General features: G+C 43.0%; 1 protein-coding gene across 12 annotated transcripts in view; it reads right to left on the bottom strand.

The window, feature by feature from the left end:
- Positions 1-18,440, bottom strand: part of SYNE1 (spectrin repeat containing nuclear envelope protein 1) — a 672,549-nt gene that overhangs the window by 113,765 nt on the left and 540,344 nt on the right. For all 12 annotated transcript variants that reach the window (XM_075339554.1, XM_075339558.1, XM_075339562.1 and 9 more), the window contains 5 exons: positions 15,075-15,251; positions 7,216-7,371; positions 5,743-5,898; positions 2,066-2,236; positions 48-181 (listed from right to left, as the gene is read on the bottom strand). In XM_075339554.1, the coding sequence (XP_075195669.1) occupies positions 48-181; positions 2,066-2,236; positions 5,743-5,898; positions 7,216-7,371; positions 15,075-15,251 (794 nt within the window). The remainder of the gene's footprint in view (positions 1-47; positions 182-2,065; positions 2,237-5,742; positions 5,899-7,215; positions 7,372-15,074; positions 15,252-18,440) is intronic.

An 18,440-nucleotide genomic window follows, 5' to 3' on the forward strand; every position in this document is an offset into this window, starting at 1 on the left:
AAAAGAAGAATGTTCTTAGAAGCAATCTCAATAGAACCTGTGTTTACCTTGCGGTGACCTCTTTTAAAGTGCTCTCCAGTGTTTCTCCCACAGAAGAATTACATTCATCCAGGAGCTTGTTGGTTACAGAACCAAACTTGTTCAGAACGGCCTCGTGTTTCTCCAGCTCTTCCTGTAGACTCTGTTAATGCATGACATGAGCTCAGGTGATGAATGCAAAAATCTTTTGTTTTATATAAAGAAAAGGTTGGGCTATAAGTAAACAATAAAGGATCGAATTTGAATTTGAAAGGGAACTTGTCACATCCCCAAATTTTTTAACCTGCAGATATAGGTTAAAAAATGGCTATCAGGAGAAAATGAACATGCCAGCGAACTGTTAATCAAAGTGTTGGGCATTCTTGCAGCCGCCGCACACCGTGTACTGAGCAGTGACAGTATTTACATGCAGAATAACTTTATTTCTGAGGTTTAAAAGCTTTTTGGGACATGACAGGTTCTCTTTATATTTGCAGCGTGCTAATTCCTTCTGAAGATGTTCCCCAAAAGTATTCACTCTGTGCAATACATAGGATGACAGCCATAGCAAAGAAGCAAAATCCACATGTAAAACATGCAGGTTTTGGCCCAAGTTCCACAGTTAATTTCACGGTACATTTGCTTCTTTATTACTGGAGGGTATATCATTGGAATGGAAAGTCAAAAGAAAAACGGTCCCAGCAATTAGAGGAAGTACTTTGATTAACTAAAAAAAAATCCAGTGAAAGGTCCTCTAACTATAAGATACAGGTAAAATAGATATTTACACTCAGTTCACATACCTGGATAAATATTGTAAGCCACATCACTTCATTTAAGTGCAGATAAGGTTCCCTTAAAGGGATTGTCCACTACTAGGACAACCCCTTCTGATTCCACATTTTCCCCAGGTAAAATAGTAAAATCGTTACTCACCTCCTGCACCGGCACCCATCCAGCAGTGTTCACGGGGCTCACTTGGGGTTGTGACATCACGCGAGCCCCATGTCCAATGAGTGCTGGTTTGTGTCTCCCCGCCTTCGGGCCAAACTAATTATTCAACAGAAAGTGAGCGGTGTGGCTGCTGCTTACTTCCTGTTGATTGCTCCTGTGTCTGAAGGTGGAGAGACAGAAGCCAGCGCTCATTGGACACAAGGCTCATCACGCCACAACCCCCGTGAGCCCCCAGAAACACGAGCTGCGGCACCGCTGGAAAGGCGCCGGTACAAGATGTGAGTATAGGCTTTATTATTTTACCTGGAGGAAACGTGGAATCAGAAGGGCTTGCCCTAGTAGTGGACAACCCCTTTAATGACTTTGCAGAATTCCAAATTCCTGCCCTTTTATCTGCTTTATTATTCACTGTACTCTGCATTGCATTCCCTACGCGTACCCAAACCATAGTATGGTTTTGTTCACATGCTATAAAGCACAGAGTTTTACAATCCCAGCAAATTGAATTACATTTCTGAAATCTCAGGCACATGCCACTTACTTTTCCTTGCTCTAACAAAGCTTTTTTCTTCAATTCTGCAGCATGTAAACTCTTTCAGCGTTTTTGCAATGTATTTCACCCATTCAAATGAATGAGAAAAAACACATGTAATAATGCATCAAAAATGTATACAAACGCATGTCAAAAAATGTGCTTAATGTGCTTTTATGCAGCGTTTTTCTTGCCATCACTCTGGTTTTTGCTACAAAAATATTCTGTACGTACCCTATAGATCTTGTATTGCATTATACCGGTCTCAATGCAAATAGAGCCTTAATGGAATTTTTATTACAGCTCTTGGATGACAATGGTGGTGTGCCACTATTCTATAATAACAACATCTGCAAGGAGTTTGTATGTTCTCCCCATGTTTTTGTGGGTTTCCCCTGGTTCTGTGGTTTTCTCCCACACTCTAAAGACATATTGATGGGGAATTTAAATTGTGAGCCCCAATGGGGATCGTGGTGATGATGATGTCTGTAAAGCGCAGTGGAATTAATGATGCTACATAAGTGAGTAAAATAAATAAACTATAGCCTGATGGTCTCTCACCTGCAGGTTGTCTACTTGGACCTTGACAGCTTCCATGGACCCTGTCAAGAGCCGGAAGCGGGAGAGGGAATACCGGGCTTCCATCAAATAGCTGTTTAGCTCTTCATAAACCTTCTTGTAAATGCTCCACTGATCAAGTACCGACTGTAACAATATCTTCAGCTGACACACCTAAGAAAAACAATAGAGACATAAAACAAACGTGACTTTCGTCTGCTTTCTCCTTTCTTTGTCCATGGCTTCAGGTGAAAGGAAGAACAAAAGATTTCAGTTTTTGGTAGCAGTGAGCTTTCGTAACTTTAGTCCCCCTGTTCTGGGTTATTTGCACTGCTGTTCAGTCCACAAAGGAGAAGTGACTGGACCAAAAAGTACATTGTTCTTCGAAAGCAACAATTCGTCTTATATTTGTGACTGAAAGTAAATCCAAGAGGTACAAAGGACACAACAAAGACCATATGGATAGGACAACTAGAGACAGAGGACTTATCATTGCAATATGCTGCATTTATAGTGTTTTCGGCTACAACTGCAGAATTTGTTTATTCAATACAGGAAAGAGCTGAGGAATAGAAAAAAGTAACTAAAATATGTTTAATACACTATTACAAAAAATAATACAAGTCTAAAATATTAATGTACAGTGTATGATTTGGCTGTACATAGTTAGTATGTTTCGCCGGGGGCTTCCTCTGGCTACTCCAAGGTCTCATCACACTGAGATGCAAATTGCCTCTACAGAGAGGAAGAGGACTTGAAATTTAGTTCCACCTATTGGAAGTAGGAATCCTAAAAGTCAATATCGACCGTTTAACATGCCATGCCATATGACTTAGGATATAAGCCAAATCAGAATCGCAATTTGAACACGGAGAAAACTTTCCCCTTAGATCCCAGTTTTAAACTCTCACATAGCCAAATCAGATCTCATACTCTGCACTGATGAGGAGCAATACCCCAAAACAAGGTGTCAGGTTTGGCTTACAGTACATCCTAAGTCATATGGCAAGGCTCTCTAAAGGATTGATATTGACTTTTAGGATTTCTACTTCCAATAGGTGACACTAGAGTTCAAGTCCTCTTTCTCTCTCAAGAGGCCATTTGCATATTTAATTTCACAGAAAACCATGCAAGGTGTTTTTAGGTCTCCTCATACTGGCTTCTCACTCTCCACAAGGAGAATGCTTACCCCTTAGATTACACTGAGGAAAACTTTGATCATTGACTTATGACTTTGGCCCTAGTTTATGCATCTGAGATAGGGAACTTATGCGGGCGTCACACGATACGATCTATCGTGCGATCGCACGAGCGATCGTATCCGCCCCCGTCGTTTGTGCGTCACGGGCAAATCGCTGCCCGTGTCGCACAAAGTCGTTAAACCCCCTGTTACACGAACTTACCTGCTGAGCGATGTCGCTGTGGGCGGCGAACATCCACTTCCTGAAGGGGGTGGGACATTCGGCGTCACAGCGACGTCAAACAGCCGCCGGCCAATAGAAGTGGAGGGGCGGAGATGAGCAGGACGTAAACATCCCGCCCATCCTCTTCCTTCAGCATTGCCGGCGGCCGCAGGTAAGCTGCAGTTCATCGTTCCCGGGGTGTCACACAGAGCGATGTGTGCTACCCCGGGTACAATGAACAACCGGCGCAAAGAAAAATACACGATACACGATTTGTAACCGAGTTGCAATCGTTCTGAGACGCTCGTAGGTGTCACACGAAACGACATTGCAAACAATGCCGGATGTGTGTCACGAAAACCGTGACCCCGACAACATATCGCACGATAGATCGTCTTGTGTGATGCCCGCATTATACTGGGACCGATACATTAGAAAAAAAGTCTGCTGAGCCTGCCGACTTTGGCATGATCGGTCGACTATCTAATGTGTACGAAGCCTTCTGACTTATCCCTGACAGATTATGTTGGGAAAGATAAGGATCATGTGGCTGCAACTCAATCACCGATCCTTTTGTTTGGGATGGTTGTGGCAGCGGTTCTCTCATAAAGACAGCGGACCGAGTGTTCCTCTGTACAGGGGGTCAGGAGAGATAGTTGTCAGCCAAACGACAGCTGTCAAATGTGTATGGCAGCTTCAGCCTCACGAGCTCTCACTCTTTAGCTGGACTCATAAAAACATGGTTTTAATAACAGGATTATATATCACCTGGTACGTTGATTTACAAGTCAGAATTGCTAGTTTTAAAAATGAATCAGGATGAAAGCTTTTTTTGTTGTAGCTTTGCATTAAACACATTAATTTATTAGAGTAGGGTGCAATGTAAGTTCATGGCACAGGAATCACCCAGAAACGTCTGTGATCTACAGCCAAGAAGTTCAAGACTTCTCAGGTATTGTGAAACAACTCCTTCCTAAACGGCTAGGGCAGTGGAGAAATTGGGTTAACCAGATAAGTCCAAATGTCCTTCCATATTTGGATATTCCAAAAAGAAATAGCTAAGACATGATCAGAAGTGTAAAACCTCTTGCAAGTTATTTACGACCAGAATTACAATTTAGAGCTGCATTCACAATTCTGCTGGTCAACGTTAGGTACAGTCAAAGAAGACATGTCACCAGGTTTATGCTATGCCTTCTGACACCATGCTTGATGTAGAGACCCCGAATTTAGAGATGTATCACATACTGGGCTGCTTGCTGTTATTTTGAAGAAAATCACTGTTTTATCTACTGCAGATCTAGCAGAGCTCTAAATTCTGAGCTCTGTATCTTCCCGCCCAGATCACTGATTGGTAGCTTTCTGTGTACACTGTGCATAGACAGAAAGCTGCCAATCATTGGCGGGGGAGAGCTTATATAGAGCTCTAGAATATAAAGGACTACATGTCTTTACTAGTCCTCAACTGATAATCTCCTGCTGACAAAAACTACAGCAAGAAGCCCAGTAAGTCACACATCGCTGGAATCAAGGTCTCTTGTCTCAGATTACACAGGAAAAACCTGGTAACAGATTCCGTTAAAGAGATTGTGTAGCCTCTACAACAACCTTATGGGCGGTAGAGATGGTTTGTAGACTTCTGTGGTCAGGAGACAGAAGAAGGGGACGCCATTACTACCTGTCCTAGCACTCACCACTGGAGCTGCCTGCATTACATCCATGGATTTAGAGTAGGTGAGTATACTTGATTTCATTTTTAGACCATTCTTACTGACTATATAATTTCATTATAGGTCTGACAACAGTCTTGTTAAATGAAGTAATTTAAGAAGAATGTTGTCAGACAAATTTCTATGTGTTTAGTTCCTGTACTGTTATAGTTTGCTGTTATTTTTAAAGGCTAAAGTACAACACTAGATTTAAGGACTACACAATCCAAAATACAAGTCAGCAGAAACAACTGTGGGCATCCACCAAGCCCATAAAGAATTCTAGGAGATTGTGAGTTTAAAGGCTGCAGCACTGTGAATGCAGCTCTGAGGTATTATACATGCTGTAACTCAGGATTAGTGCAAGACAAGTAATACCATAGGCACACAATGTTTCTCAACCTTTTGTACAAATTATTTCGATAAAATAGATCTCGTCCTTTACTTAACAATTAGATGAATGTCAATGGTGCACAATCCACAATGCTTTCTTATATTAGTCATGGCTCCCCATCCTACATGGCACTCAGCCTATGAATATTTTACAAGCATATGAATCAACACTGACCTTACAGTCCAAATGTGCCCAAGACTGGTTTAATTCACTTAGGGTGTCCATAACTATCGCAGTGGCTTTCTCTTTTTTATTCTGTATTAAGGATATTCCACTTTGTCCAATCTTCTCTAAGTCTTTCTCTTTATCCTTAACAGCTTCTTCCAGCTCCTTAAATTGACGAAAAAAGAAAACATAAATCATTAATAAGTATGTTATGCATCATATAACATTGCTTGAGGTATGTTCATTTTAAGTAGAAAAGCTTAGAGAGGTTGTCCACTACTCCTACATTGATGGCCTATCCTGATCGTCTGGGGTCCGACACTCGGCACTCCCACAAATCAGCCGCTATTGGTCCCAGCGGTGGCAGCAGGCTGCCGGAAATACTCAGTTCCCGAGCTGCCCCTAGCTGTCTTCTAATAGTGGCTGCTGTCGGGTACTGCACATCCGCCTCCCATTCTAATCAATAGAAGGCTGATGTGCAGGAGGCGGCAGTGGATACTATCAGAAGACAAAACAGCTCCAGAACTGAGGATTTCCGTCTGCCTGCTGCCACCACTGGGACCGAGAACAGCTGATCGGTGGGATGTGGGGTGTCGGACCCCGGATGATCAGACATTGATGACCTCTCCTAAGGATAGGCCATCAATGTAAAAGTAGTGGACAACTTCTTTAAATACTGTAGTCAGTGTCACTTCAACAAACACAAAGATAAGCAGACCATGCAGCAGCTTCTAGTAAGTGTTTTATCACATCCCGGACCTAGATTCACAATGCTGAGTACTGATACAAAATGTCATCCATGCTGCCCCTGATTCTGAACATGCCCTACATAGAAAAGATGAACAGGAATCCCCCAGATCTGTGTGCACTATGTATGGTAGTCTGCACCCACTAGCTCAGAGACAACTGACAATTGAAAAATATCTCTGTAACTTCAAGAAAACAGTCATGCAATTGTCACGAAGTGTCATTCCTCATGTACACACTTTCTGTAACATACGCAGTCCTGTCCATTTATATAAGAAACCACAATGCAGATGTGTATAGAGCTATATGGCTTTTGCACAGGAGGGGGGTGCACTGAAGACAACTCTATGTATGAAATTCAAGTGTTATAAGTATAAAAATTGTCATGTATTTTATGTTGGATCATATTAGCATAATTTTTCGTTCTGCAAGAAGTATTTCATTTGTTTACTGCTCAATAAATGTTTGCTCATCTTCTGACCTTGCAATGGAAGTCAATGCACTTTGTACAAATCAGTGCGTCCCCGTAAACAGTCTACCTAGGTAGTTGTGTTCTGTGGAGACATCTTCTGGCCATTGCTGACAATGCTTGGACATAAAATCACATGGTCTATGATTACAAGGGAGACTTCTGAGGAAGGGATGTCTAATCTTTGTGTATACAGAAGCATTTTACAGTTTCTTTACTCACACAGATGACGCTAGTGACTAGACCCCCCAGAGTACCGGCGTTACCTGACACTCCTTCAGGCTGTTCTGGGCTGACGCCTGGTCACCGATGCTTTGCTGCTTCTGTAACCTCTTTTCTTGCTTCTCATACCAGGATTTCAGACTCTGCACATTATTTTTGTATTCTGTCCATGACTCTAATAACCGCTCCAGCATCTGGATCTATTAAAATAAAGGGTTACACATAAAGATAAAAGCCATTACTATGTTTGTGCATGCACCTATAGAACGATAAAATGCACAACGCTCTGCTACACTTTCTGCATGTGACATAAAAGTCTGGATCCCTGTTCATTTTCAGGCATTGGACAATGGCATCTGGAATGGTCAAATTTTTAGGGCAAGTCCACACAGAATATAAAGTGATTGAAAAAATCCACAGCAAATCTGCCTGTAAGGGCTCATTCACATCTGCGTATAAATACGTCGAGCGCAATCTGATAAACAATTGCATTGCACTTTCACCAATGTTTACCAATGAGGCCGTGTCCATCTGCGAGTCGTATCAGTTGTAATTGGGCTGGGAATAAATTGCAGCATGTTACGTATGGCCGCGTAAAACGGCCGATGCAAGTTTATGGGTGCGAGAAAAAAAATCGAATATTCGTATGCAGTTCGATTTTTACGGATACATTACCATTCTGTAACACTGTATATGGTCCTGTAAATGATTGTAGAATAATAGCTGCTGAGAAACAAAAGGGGTAGAATACAGACGAAATGCAAGAAAAAAAAATCACACACTCACATGACATACGGAATACCAAAAGAATTTCACTCTTACAACCTTTTAGGATGAATATCAGGCCGATTTTTTAGTTTCAAGTAATTTTCTATTAAATTCAGCAATACAAATAATGCAATTAATATATTCCCCTACTCAAGGTTTACGGCAAATGATTGCATTGATTAAATCGGTATCCAAAAAGAAAAAAATAAAAGGACATACACAAACTGTTAGGAAAGAAGAAGATTAGAGAAAGAATAAACTGAAAGAGAGGGTGTAGAGGGGAGTTGGGGGGGGGTAGAGGAAGGGGGCTTCCGCGTACCTACTCCATTGCACCAGGATAGTAGACGAATAAGAGTCTGCATCCGGAGATCACAACAACACACGGAGAGAGTTGTAATCCTTGGGATAGGTTATTACCATGTTCTTGATGTCGCTCTACCCAGGGGTTCCATATAGCATAGACGTTTTCTAAGCTGTCCCGTCGTGTTGTATCAATACGATCATACATAGCATTATCTTATCAAGTCTGTCCTTAACCTCCTGGATGGATAGATAGATGGGGAGTTTTCTATTTGGAAGCAAAGTGGATTTTTGCCGCCATAGTGATATAAGATACGGTAAAAGGCGGAAGGATTTGTTGGGAAGCCCTATGGGTTTATCTCCTAATAGGAGGTTAGATGGGCCAAGAGTAATGTTGCTTCCTAGGACATTATGAATGAGCTGTTTGATGTTAGTCCAAAAAGCATGAGCTCTGGGGCAGCCCCACCATATGTGTCTCATATACTCCAACTGTATTACAACCCCTGAAGCATTGATCCGAGACATGGGGATACAACATTTTGAGCCTAGTCGGGACGTAGTATGCTCTATGGAGCAACTTGATCGCGGTTTCTGTGAGGGAGGATTTATTGGCTACCCTTAGTGTGAGTAGTGCAACAAAGTTGCCATTTTTCCGAGGAAAGTGAATGGTTCAGGTCGTTTTCCCAGTGCTCCATAAATGGCAATTTAGGAGTCTGGAGGTTTATTAAGGGTGGAATAGATCCAGGAAATTATGCCATTTCCAAATGGGTTATTGGGAGCAAACGATTCAAAGCAGACTGATTTTTTTATACGCAGATGTGACCCAACCCGAAACCTAATAATTACAAAAGGTGAAGTTTTGAATTTTGAAACTCTACAACATAAATTGAGTTAAAATCTGCACCTGAGGTGAATTCCCACACGGGATTATTATGCAGTGTGATCGTGAGATATGTTTAAGGCCTCATTCAGATGTTCATGATTATTCTGTTATGAAAAAACTCGGGACATCAATACTGTTTTGGATCCAGTGTTCATCAGTGTCTTGCGATTTGTCAGTTTTTACCATCAGTGTTTTTTACATATCAAAAAATAAATAAATAAATGACAAAGCTTCACCTATCCTTTGCAATGTTAATCATGGACAGTGCACGGCACATGTGCTGCTGGTATTTTTGATCTGTGATTTGGATCAAAAACAGACGTCGGTGTGTTTTTTTTGTGAACCAATCAGTCCGCAAAAAATCATACACCCATAGACTATAATGTTCAACCCGTGAAAACCACGTGACTCACAGACATCTAAATAAGGCCTAAGGTTGGGGCTACATGGTGATATGTCAAGTAACATCAATTCTGGGGTAAAAATGAGAGCCTATGTGATGTTAGGAGAGCCTATGTGATGTCAGGAGAGCCTATAAAATATCAGGGAGAGCCTATGTGATGTCAGGAGAGCCTATAAAATATCAGGGAGAGTCTATGTGATGTCAGGAGAGCCTTTGTGATGGCAGAAGAGCCTATGCGACGTTAGGAGAGCCAATGTGACGTCAGGAGCAGAGTCTATGTGATGTCAGGAGAGCCTATGTAACGTCAAGAGGAGAGCCTATGTGACGTCAGGAAAGCCTATGTGATGTTAGGAGAAGCTGTAAGTCGTGTACAGGGTGGACTCCCCAGTATAGAGCAAAACTACGCACCAGGAAAGCAACTATACGAACTTGGATTGATAAATGATTGCTTTACTTTACAAAAACAAAGGCATCCATAAAATGGAACAATATAAATACAAGGCCTAAGGCCGACACTCCTGTGCTGCACTACCCGTAACGGCGAATTATGTCGCCTTCTCACCAACCTTTCCCTAACCAAGGGACTGTCTGAACACTTGCTTAATACCTATTAATCCCCCTGGGAATAGCAGTAATTGTGTGTGTGCGTGAACACGCCCTACCAGTGGTGCAGCACAAGAGATCACAACTTATCCACCTTAACATAAACAAATCCCATACACCACCTGAATACCCTTAATTGCTGAAGCCTCACAGAGAAGGCAGATGGTAAAAGTGGGAAGGCAAACCACGCAGTTCAGCAACACAGTCTTAGAAATTTTATAAAGCGACAGTCAATGCAAACGTGTGGTGCTGTCCCTTTAAGGTTTTAAATGTAACTGTAAACTGACACATCAGTGGCGCAAGTCTTACTGTGTGTATATAGTCAGCCTAACCAGAACAGATAGGTAATTTGGTATCAAAACATAAAGGTAGTGTGCACGCAGTCCTGGGCCCAGTCTACCGTACCTGGGTACTATGGTATCCAGCTGCCATAATAAGAGACTTGGAGATCTTCTCACAATGAACCAGTTAGCCAGCAACTGCAGAATGGTGATCTCTGGCCTAGGATGCTGCTCACACGTGTCACTGTCCTCCTCACTAAACTCCAACACGAATCTTCTCTCAATTCACTTAAGTGTTTCTGTGATGGCTCCTTTCCGTTATGCACAACTCTTGCTTTCCCTGCAGCTCACACACACCGCCTCCTCAGCCCTCAAAGTCCACTGGAGAAGTACGTTGAGATGTTGCTATAGTAACCAAACAGTCAAATGCAGATGCAAAACTGTGGCCTCTCGTGGTTGGTCAGTAACAATACATACACTGAAGAGTAAATAAGTGTTTTGCAGCAGTTCACAATAGATTAAGGTCACTAATACACTCTCATCCTCTCACATGCCACCTCACTTGAGGTTGTCGTCCCCGACACACATCCCCAAATGAACTCATGTTGTGCATAACACTCTGGAGGAACACCCGCTGAAGACCTAGTGGTCCTTCGCAGTGGTGGAACATCCACCTGCTCTGGGACATTATCTGTTGGGAGAACCGCGGGTGGTATAACACCTTCTCTGGGACGCACAAACAAAGTCATGGGGCTTTCAGCCTGTGGAGGAGTGGGTGCAGCCCACCAGTCAGCATCCACCAGGGGTTGTACTCCCACTACTTTAGGGTTAGGGGTTGCCTCTGGAGGTGTGGGATCCTCAAATTGACACCTTTGAAGCATGTTACGATGGAGATTTATGGTCGGACCCCCAGTTCCCATTGGTTCCACCTCATACACAGGAATATCCGGTCCTACCCTCCTGTTTACCACATATGATACTGCCTCCCACCGATCATCTAGTTTTTCAGACCATCTCTTAGTCCTAACCAGTACTCTTTCCCCTGGAACAAACACGTCCTCCTGTACCAGTCCCAGGTAAGGGTGTACAATTTGTCTCAACCAGTCACCTACCACCCTATGCATTGTTCTTAGCCGGCGTCTGTGCTCCTGCACCCATGTGGTTGTGATCCGAGGAGGGTCAGCCACGGGGTCAGGCATGTGAAAAATCCTCAATCTCTCTACCTGCCCTCCCACACATTAACATTTGGGGCAAGTACCCTTTTCTGCTATGTATTCGGTTATTGTACGCACACATGTGCTCAGGTTGGTATTCCAGCCAGCATGCTTTTTGACCATATTCTAGAGTTTGTACCATCTGCGATTGCGATTGTGTGTGTGATTGGTGTGCGATTGAAACGTTAACACGCTCCATTGCCTTGCGGATGAAAGGTTGTTGTCCAGGATTGTTCGATCCCGTACAGATGGTAGAGCTCCTTCATCAAGTTACCCTGGAAACATGTTCCCTGGTGAGAGTGGATCCACCATGGACACCTGAATACCTGAATGAAATGACGATATACTGCCTCTGTGGCTGACTCCGCAGTCTGGTTTCTAGTCGTTACCTCTACCACATATATGGTAAAATGACAGTCATCACCAACAGTAAGAGTGTCCTGAAGTGGAGTACCCTATTTGTACATAGTCTATCAAGAGCAACTCCAGTGGGGATAACATCTTAATGGTTTGAACAGGATCCTGCTGTTCGACACTTCAGTCCGCAGGTTCGGCAAATTTGACATGCTTCCTTTACCATGTTTTCCAGCCCCGGGCAATACACAAGCCAACGTAACCACTAGTATGTATTTTCACTACCAAAGTGAACGCCTCTCTCGTGAGCCTTTTGAGCAACCATGAGACCCACTGCCATTGGGATCACAATCTGCTGATGGCACTGCAGCTCCGAATTTAAGTAGATCTTGCGACATAGGAGGTCTTGTACCACACTCAGCTTATCTCATTGGCGCAACAATTTCTGACCCTTTGGAGATAGACTCTCCCTCTCTTCTGGCTGGGGCCAAGTTTTTGTCTGGATCTAGTGCTTCAACCGCCACAACTCTTTGCTTTCATTCTGGGTCCACACCCAGTCAGCAGGAGTTTTTTTAAGCACCATGGGCATCCCAGTGGCCACGCCACTTTTGTGTGCCAGGTGAAAAGGGAAGGCAGTTGACCGAGGTCTGAAGTCTCAGTATCCTCTAGTTCATTGTCGACACTGCCAGCTGGGAGCCCGCTGGTACTTGAGATAGCGCATCCACATTACCATTTTCTCTTCCGGATTGGAACTTAATCCGGTAATTGAACTAGACAGCTGGGCCATCCACCTTTGCTCTAACACTGCCAACTTAGCATTCTCAAGGACAGAGGGTTATTATCTGTTATGCCACTTCAGCCCCCGTTAGGAACTCTGAGAAGCGCTCAGTCATGGCCCAAACCAGCGCCAATAGTTCTAACTTAGAGAGCTCTAGTTGTCGGTATTATGCACTGACTCCCTCAAGGAGCAACTCACATAGGCGACCACATGCTCTAGTCCGTCCCACACTTAGGACAGTACCGCTCCCAGTCCGTGCAAACTTCCATCTACGTGGAGCAGGAATGGGGTGTCGAAGATAGCCTAGGCCAGAATCGGTGCATTGGTTACGGCAGCCTTCAAATCCTCAAAGGCCTTCCGTTTTTATAGACGCCAGATGACAGAGCGGTTCCTAGGACCTCCCGCCATTTCCCCTCGCAACTCGTTCAAGAGACCTGCCCGATGGGCAAACTTTGGAATGAATCGCCGGTAGTATCCAGCCAGTCCCACAAATGCCTCCACCTCCCGTAGTGTACACAATGTGGGCCACTTCTGGATGGCCTCCCTTTTACTGATGGCTGGTTGCATCCCATCAGGAGTCACCACATGCCCTAGGTATTCTATACCTCTTTGGAACAATTGACATATTTTCGGCTTGAAGATGATCTTAGGACCTCGTTCTAACACCACCACATCATCCAGGTAGATTAATATGAACTCAAAGTTCATGTTGCCAAGGCAATGTTCCATCAGCCGCTGGAAGATTCCAGGTGCATTTGAGAGGTCAAGGGGAATTCTGTTGAACTCGTAGTGTCCCATTGGTAGAATGAATTTGGTCTTGACTCTGTCTTTTGCAGCCACTGGCACTTGCCAGTACCCACTGGCTAGATCGAAGGTGAAAAAGTCAATTGAGTGGCATCTTGTGGCTGGTCAGTAACAATATATACAATGAACAGTAAATAAGTGTATTGCTGCAGTTCACAATAGATAGAGGTCACTAATACACTCTCACCATCTCACAAGGCTATGTGATGTCAGAAGAGCCTATGTAAAGTCAGGAGGAGAGCCTATGTGATGTTAGGAGAAGCTATGTGATGTCAGAAGAGCCTATCTAATGTCAGGAGAGCCTATGTAACATCAGAAGGAGAACCTATGTGACGTCAGGAGAGCCTATGTGACATCAGGAGAGCCTATGTGACGTTAAAAGAGCCCATGTGACATCAGTAGAGCCTATGTGACGTAGAAGAGCCTATGTGATGTTAGGAGAGCCTATGTGATGTCAGGAGAGCCTATGTGAACTCAGGAGAGCCCATGTAACGTGAGGAGGAGAAGAGCCTATGTGATGTCAGGAGGCGAGCCTATGTGATGTCAGGTGGAGAGCCTATGTGACGTCAGGTGAGCCTATGTGACGTCAGGAGGAGAGCCTATGTGACGTCAGGAGAGCCTATGTTATGTCATGAGGGGAAGAGCCTATGTGATGTCAGGAGGAGAGCCTATGTGACGTCAGGATCGCCTATGTAACATCAGGAGGAGAGTCTATGTGACGTCAGGAGAGCATATGTGATTTCAGGAAAGTATATGTGATGTCAGGAGAAGAGCCTATGTGACGTCAGAAGGAGAGCCTATGTAACGTCAGGAGGGGAAGAGCCTATGTGATGTCAGGATGAGAGCCTATGTGACGTCAGGAGAGCATATGTAATGTCAGGAGCGCCTATGTGATGTCAGGAGTGCCTATGTAACATCAGGAGGAGAGCCTATGTGATGTCAGGAGAGCATATGTGGCATTAGGAGAGCATATGTGATATCAGGAAAGTATATGTGATGTTAGGAGAACCTATGTGACGTCAGAAGGAGAGCCTATGTTACGTCAGGAGAGCCTATGTAACATCAGGAGAGCCTATGTAATGTTAGGAGGGGAAGAGCCTATGTGATGTCAGGAGGAGAGCCTATGTGATGTCAGAAGGAGAGTCTATGTTACGTTAGGAGAGCTTATGTAAAACTTCAGGAGGGGAAGAGCCTATGTGATGTCAGGAGGAGAGCCTATGCGACGTCAGGAGAGCGTATGTAACGTCAGGAGCGCCTATATGATGTAAGGAGCACCTATGTAACATCAGGAGGAGAGCCTATGTGACGTCAGGAGAGCATATGTGATATCAGGAAAGTATATGTGATGTCAGAAAAGACTACGTGACATCAGGAGAGCATAGGTGACGTCAGGAAAGATTATATGATGTCAGGAGAGCCTAGGTTTTGTCAAGAGAGTCTAGGTATTGTCAGGAGAGCCTAGGTGACGTCAGGAGAGCCTAGGTGACGTCAGGAGAGCCTATTTGAAGTCATTACCTTTTCTGTTATTAAACCTTGCAGGATCTGCCATCTCCGATTCATAGTTCCCAGCTTTTCAGCAAAATCCGTTTTGTCACTTCTTTTACTTTCCACATCCTGGCTGCTAATCTGTAGCACTGACTGGTTCACAAAATCCACTGTCAGTTGCTTGCAGTTTATGTCGATCTTGAAACCCTGATAGAAAAGAAATACTTAAAAACCAAGAAAAAAAGACGCCTAAAACAAGTTAAATGGAAACTGGTAAATTATGTTTGGACATGATGGAATTCTAATATGTGCAATTTGGTTCCAGAATATAGTCGAATGCCTTATAAAACCTCATTCACTTTTAGGCTATGTGCCCACGTTGCGTTCTGTCCCTGCAGAAATTTCTGCAGCGATTTGAACAGCACACGTGCGCTTCAAATCGCTGCAGAAACAGTCCATACTGAAAAGTCGATTTCATGCGCTCTGGATGCTGCTGCCTCTCCCATAGACAGAGCGGGGGATGCATGCAAAGCGCACGAAAGAAGTGACATGTCACTTCTCAGAACGCAGCGCTTCGGCAGCAGCCGCCACGTGGGCATGGATAATGCATAATCTTCATAGATTGTGCTGGGGACGCAGGACGCATGCAGTTACGCTGCGTTACAGAACTGTATGAAAATACGCTACGTGGGCACATAGCCTTAGAGACTGACTCATTATTGCATATACGTCTTTTGTCTAATTTTTGGTGTCTTTCATCTGTTTTTTATTTGCGCTTTAGTCTTCTTTTAATTTGAACCTATTGTAAAGTCTATTTTTTATGTGTTCCCCTGTTTTGTTTTTCTTTTATGTTCTCATTGTGGGGAGTGGTTTGTTATTGCCAGATATTTTCGACTGTTTCATTAATTGAACTTTTTAAAATGTCTCAAAATTTGGGGACAAATGCAGTCCCTGGAGTGATTGTATGTACCGTATGTCTGCAATTCCTGTGCAAATCATGTATCAATTTTTAGAAACATGAGTTTTTGTGCTAAAGAAGAGAATGAATTCCCACGAGTTTTTGGTGAGTTTTTGATGCTGTGCAGTTTCATTGTGAAAAAAAGCAACATCTTACAATTCCAGCAAGGTGGATGGGAATTACAGAAATCTGATGGCCACTGTGCTTTTTTTAAGTTGCATAAATTAGCATGCACTGTGTATGTGAAATCCGCAAAATGTCAATTTTTATTGCACATACGACATGTTCTGTGCAGATTTTCCTCACAAGATTGCATCAGATGTAGAAAATGAGCAGGCAAAAACTGCATGTGCTTTTACTGCATTTCTGCTGTGGAGACGCACTATAACGGCATATAACCAACATATAACTGTATGAATACAGTTTTTTCAAAGCCAAATACCATGAAGTATCAAAAACAAAGCAGCTTCATGCCCTCTAGCTTTTCTAGCCCAATTCGCAAGCCGAGACAGCCAAAGGGCTATAAACAGTGGCCCACTGGCTGCATCATGCGCCTATCGTCAGGATGCAGATAGTGGTGAATACAATGGTGGAGGACGAGATCGCCAGCCCCTTTTTCAACCAATCAACATGTGCAGCTAAGGCAGCAGACACAATAACATCACTTCATCGCATCTGCTATGCGGAGAGTCAGTGCACCGGAGACCGTGAGCAGAGCGCCACGGGAACGGGAGTGAGGGTAGTATGCATTGCTTTTTTTTCAGAATATATGTGTATGGTACATGTGCCTATTATTTAGGGCTCATACTGAATATAGGGAGGCTATGTGGAGGTTCATGCTGTATATAGGGGACTATGTGCGGTCTCACGCTGCTTATTGGGGGCTATGTGGGGCTCATACTGTATATAGAGAGACTATGTATGGGCTCCTACTGCATATAGGGACTCTGTGTGGGCTCAAACTGTGAATAGAGAGCCTATGCAGGGGTTTATACTGCATATTTGGGGGCTCATATTGTATATAGAGGTTATGTGGGGGCTCAAATTGTGTATAGAGAGGCTGTGTGGGGGCTTATACTGCATATAGTGGCTATATGGAGGCTCATACTGTATATAGGGGTTATCTGGGCTCTCAAACTGTGTATAGAGAGGCTATATGGAATGTTATACTCTATATAGGGGCAATTTGGGGGCTCAAAGTGTACATAGGGGCTATGTGGGGGCTCAAGCTGTCAAACTGTGTATAGAGAGGCTATGTGGGGGCTCATACTGCATATATGGAGCTATGTGGGGCCCATACTCACATTGTATATATGGGGTATATGGGGGCTTATACTGTATGTAGGGGGCTGTGTGTACTCTTTTTTGTTGTTGGTTTATATATATATACATATATATATATATATATACATATATGATATATTAGTGCAGGGACCCACAAAAATGAGGATCCGTTATGTGGATTGTGGGCTTCCGTACCATGGCCATATTACCTACCGATACCTCATATATTTATTTATTCTTTTGCACAGAACATTTTATACAGGATGCAGCCATGCCTTTTTTTGCTAGGCCTTACGAGGCCTTATGAGGCGTAACTAATAGGCTGCTTACCAGATACTGTGAACCTGCATGTTCATGTGAACAGTGACCTATGCAAGCCACAAGTGTGCAATTTTACCATCAAGCTCCTTTTGCACCTGTGATGTCTCCATTTAATGGAGGTCTTGCTGCATCCTGGCAGTGCATTAGTTTTTTTGCCTGGGCAGTTTACATCTTCTGCCATTAGTCTGTGAGTATTTGCTGTGTGTGTATCCATAATGTATATAGGGGGCCATGTAAGGGCCACACGGTATATGTGGGAGTGTTAGCATACTTAATTCTATTCAATATTAAGTGATACAATTAATATTTAATAATTATAATTAATATGTTAATATTAATTTTCAGCATAATTAATTTCAGCCTCTTGGTTTGACCCTCTACACCAGTCACGTTTTCTCATTTGACAACCCAGAAAAATGAATTGCCCATTCCTGATTTAAACAATGATATAGCGACAAGAAATAAAAACCGTAGTTTCAAGAAATAGATAAAAGTACATGTAAAATATAATAGCAAGTAACCTAATTTACTTCATAGAGGCAGCCAAAAATTTGCAACATCAAAAACTCATCTTGGTAATGTAGCCTAAAATGGCGTTAAAAAGTTAAAAAAATGAAAGTAAAGAGTATTTTTTATTTTGAGCAAAATTTATGAACTACGTGAGCTATTTTAAAAATGTGACACAAAAACATACCACGAGAGAAAAAAAGAACTGACTTAAAAAAACAAACAAACAAGATGATGGAATTGGGTCTTCAGGTTGTTCACATGTTGAGTATTTGGTAAGTTTTAGAAAAAGTGACCAATACTTCACAAGTTTTTAAGCTAAAAAT

The sequence above is a fragment of the Anomaloglossus baeobatrachus genome, chromosome 3, assembly GCF_048569485.1.
Source record: "Anomaloglossus baeobatrachus isolate aAnoBae1 chromosome 3, aAnoBae1.hap1, whole genome shotgun sequence".
NCBI classification, from domain to species: Eukaryota; Metazoa; Chordata; class Amphibia; order Anura; family Aromobatidae; genus Anomaloglossus; species Anomaloglossus baeobatrachus.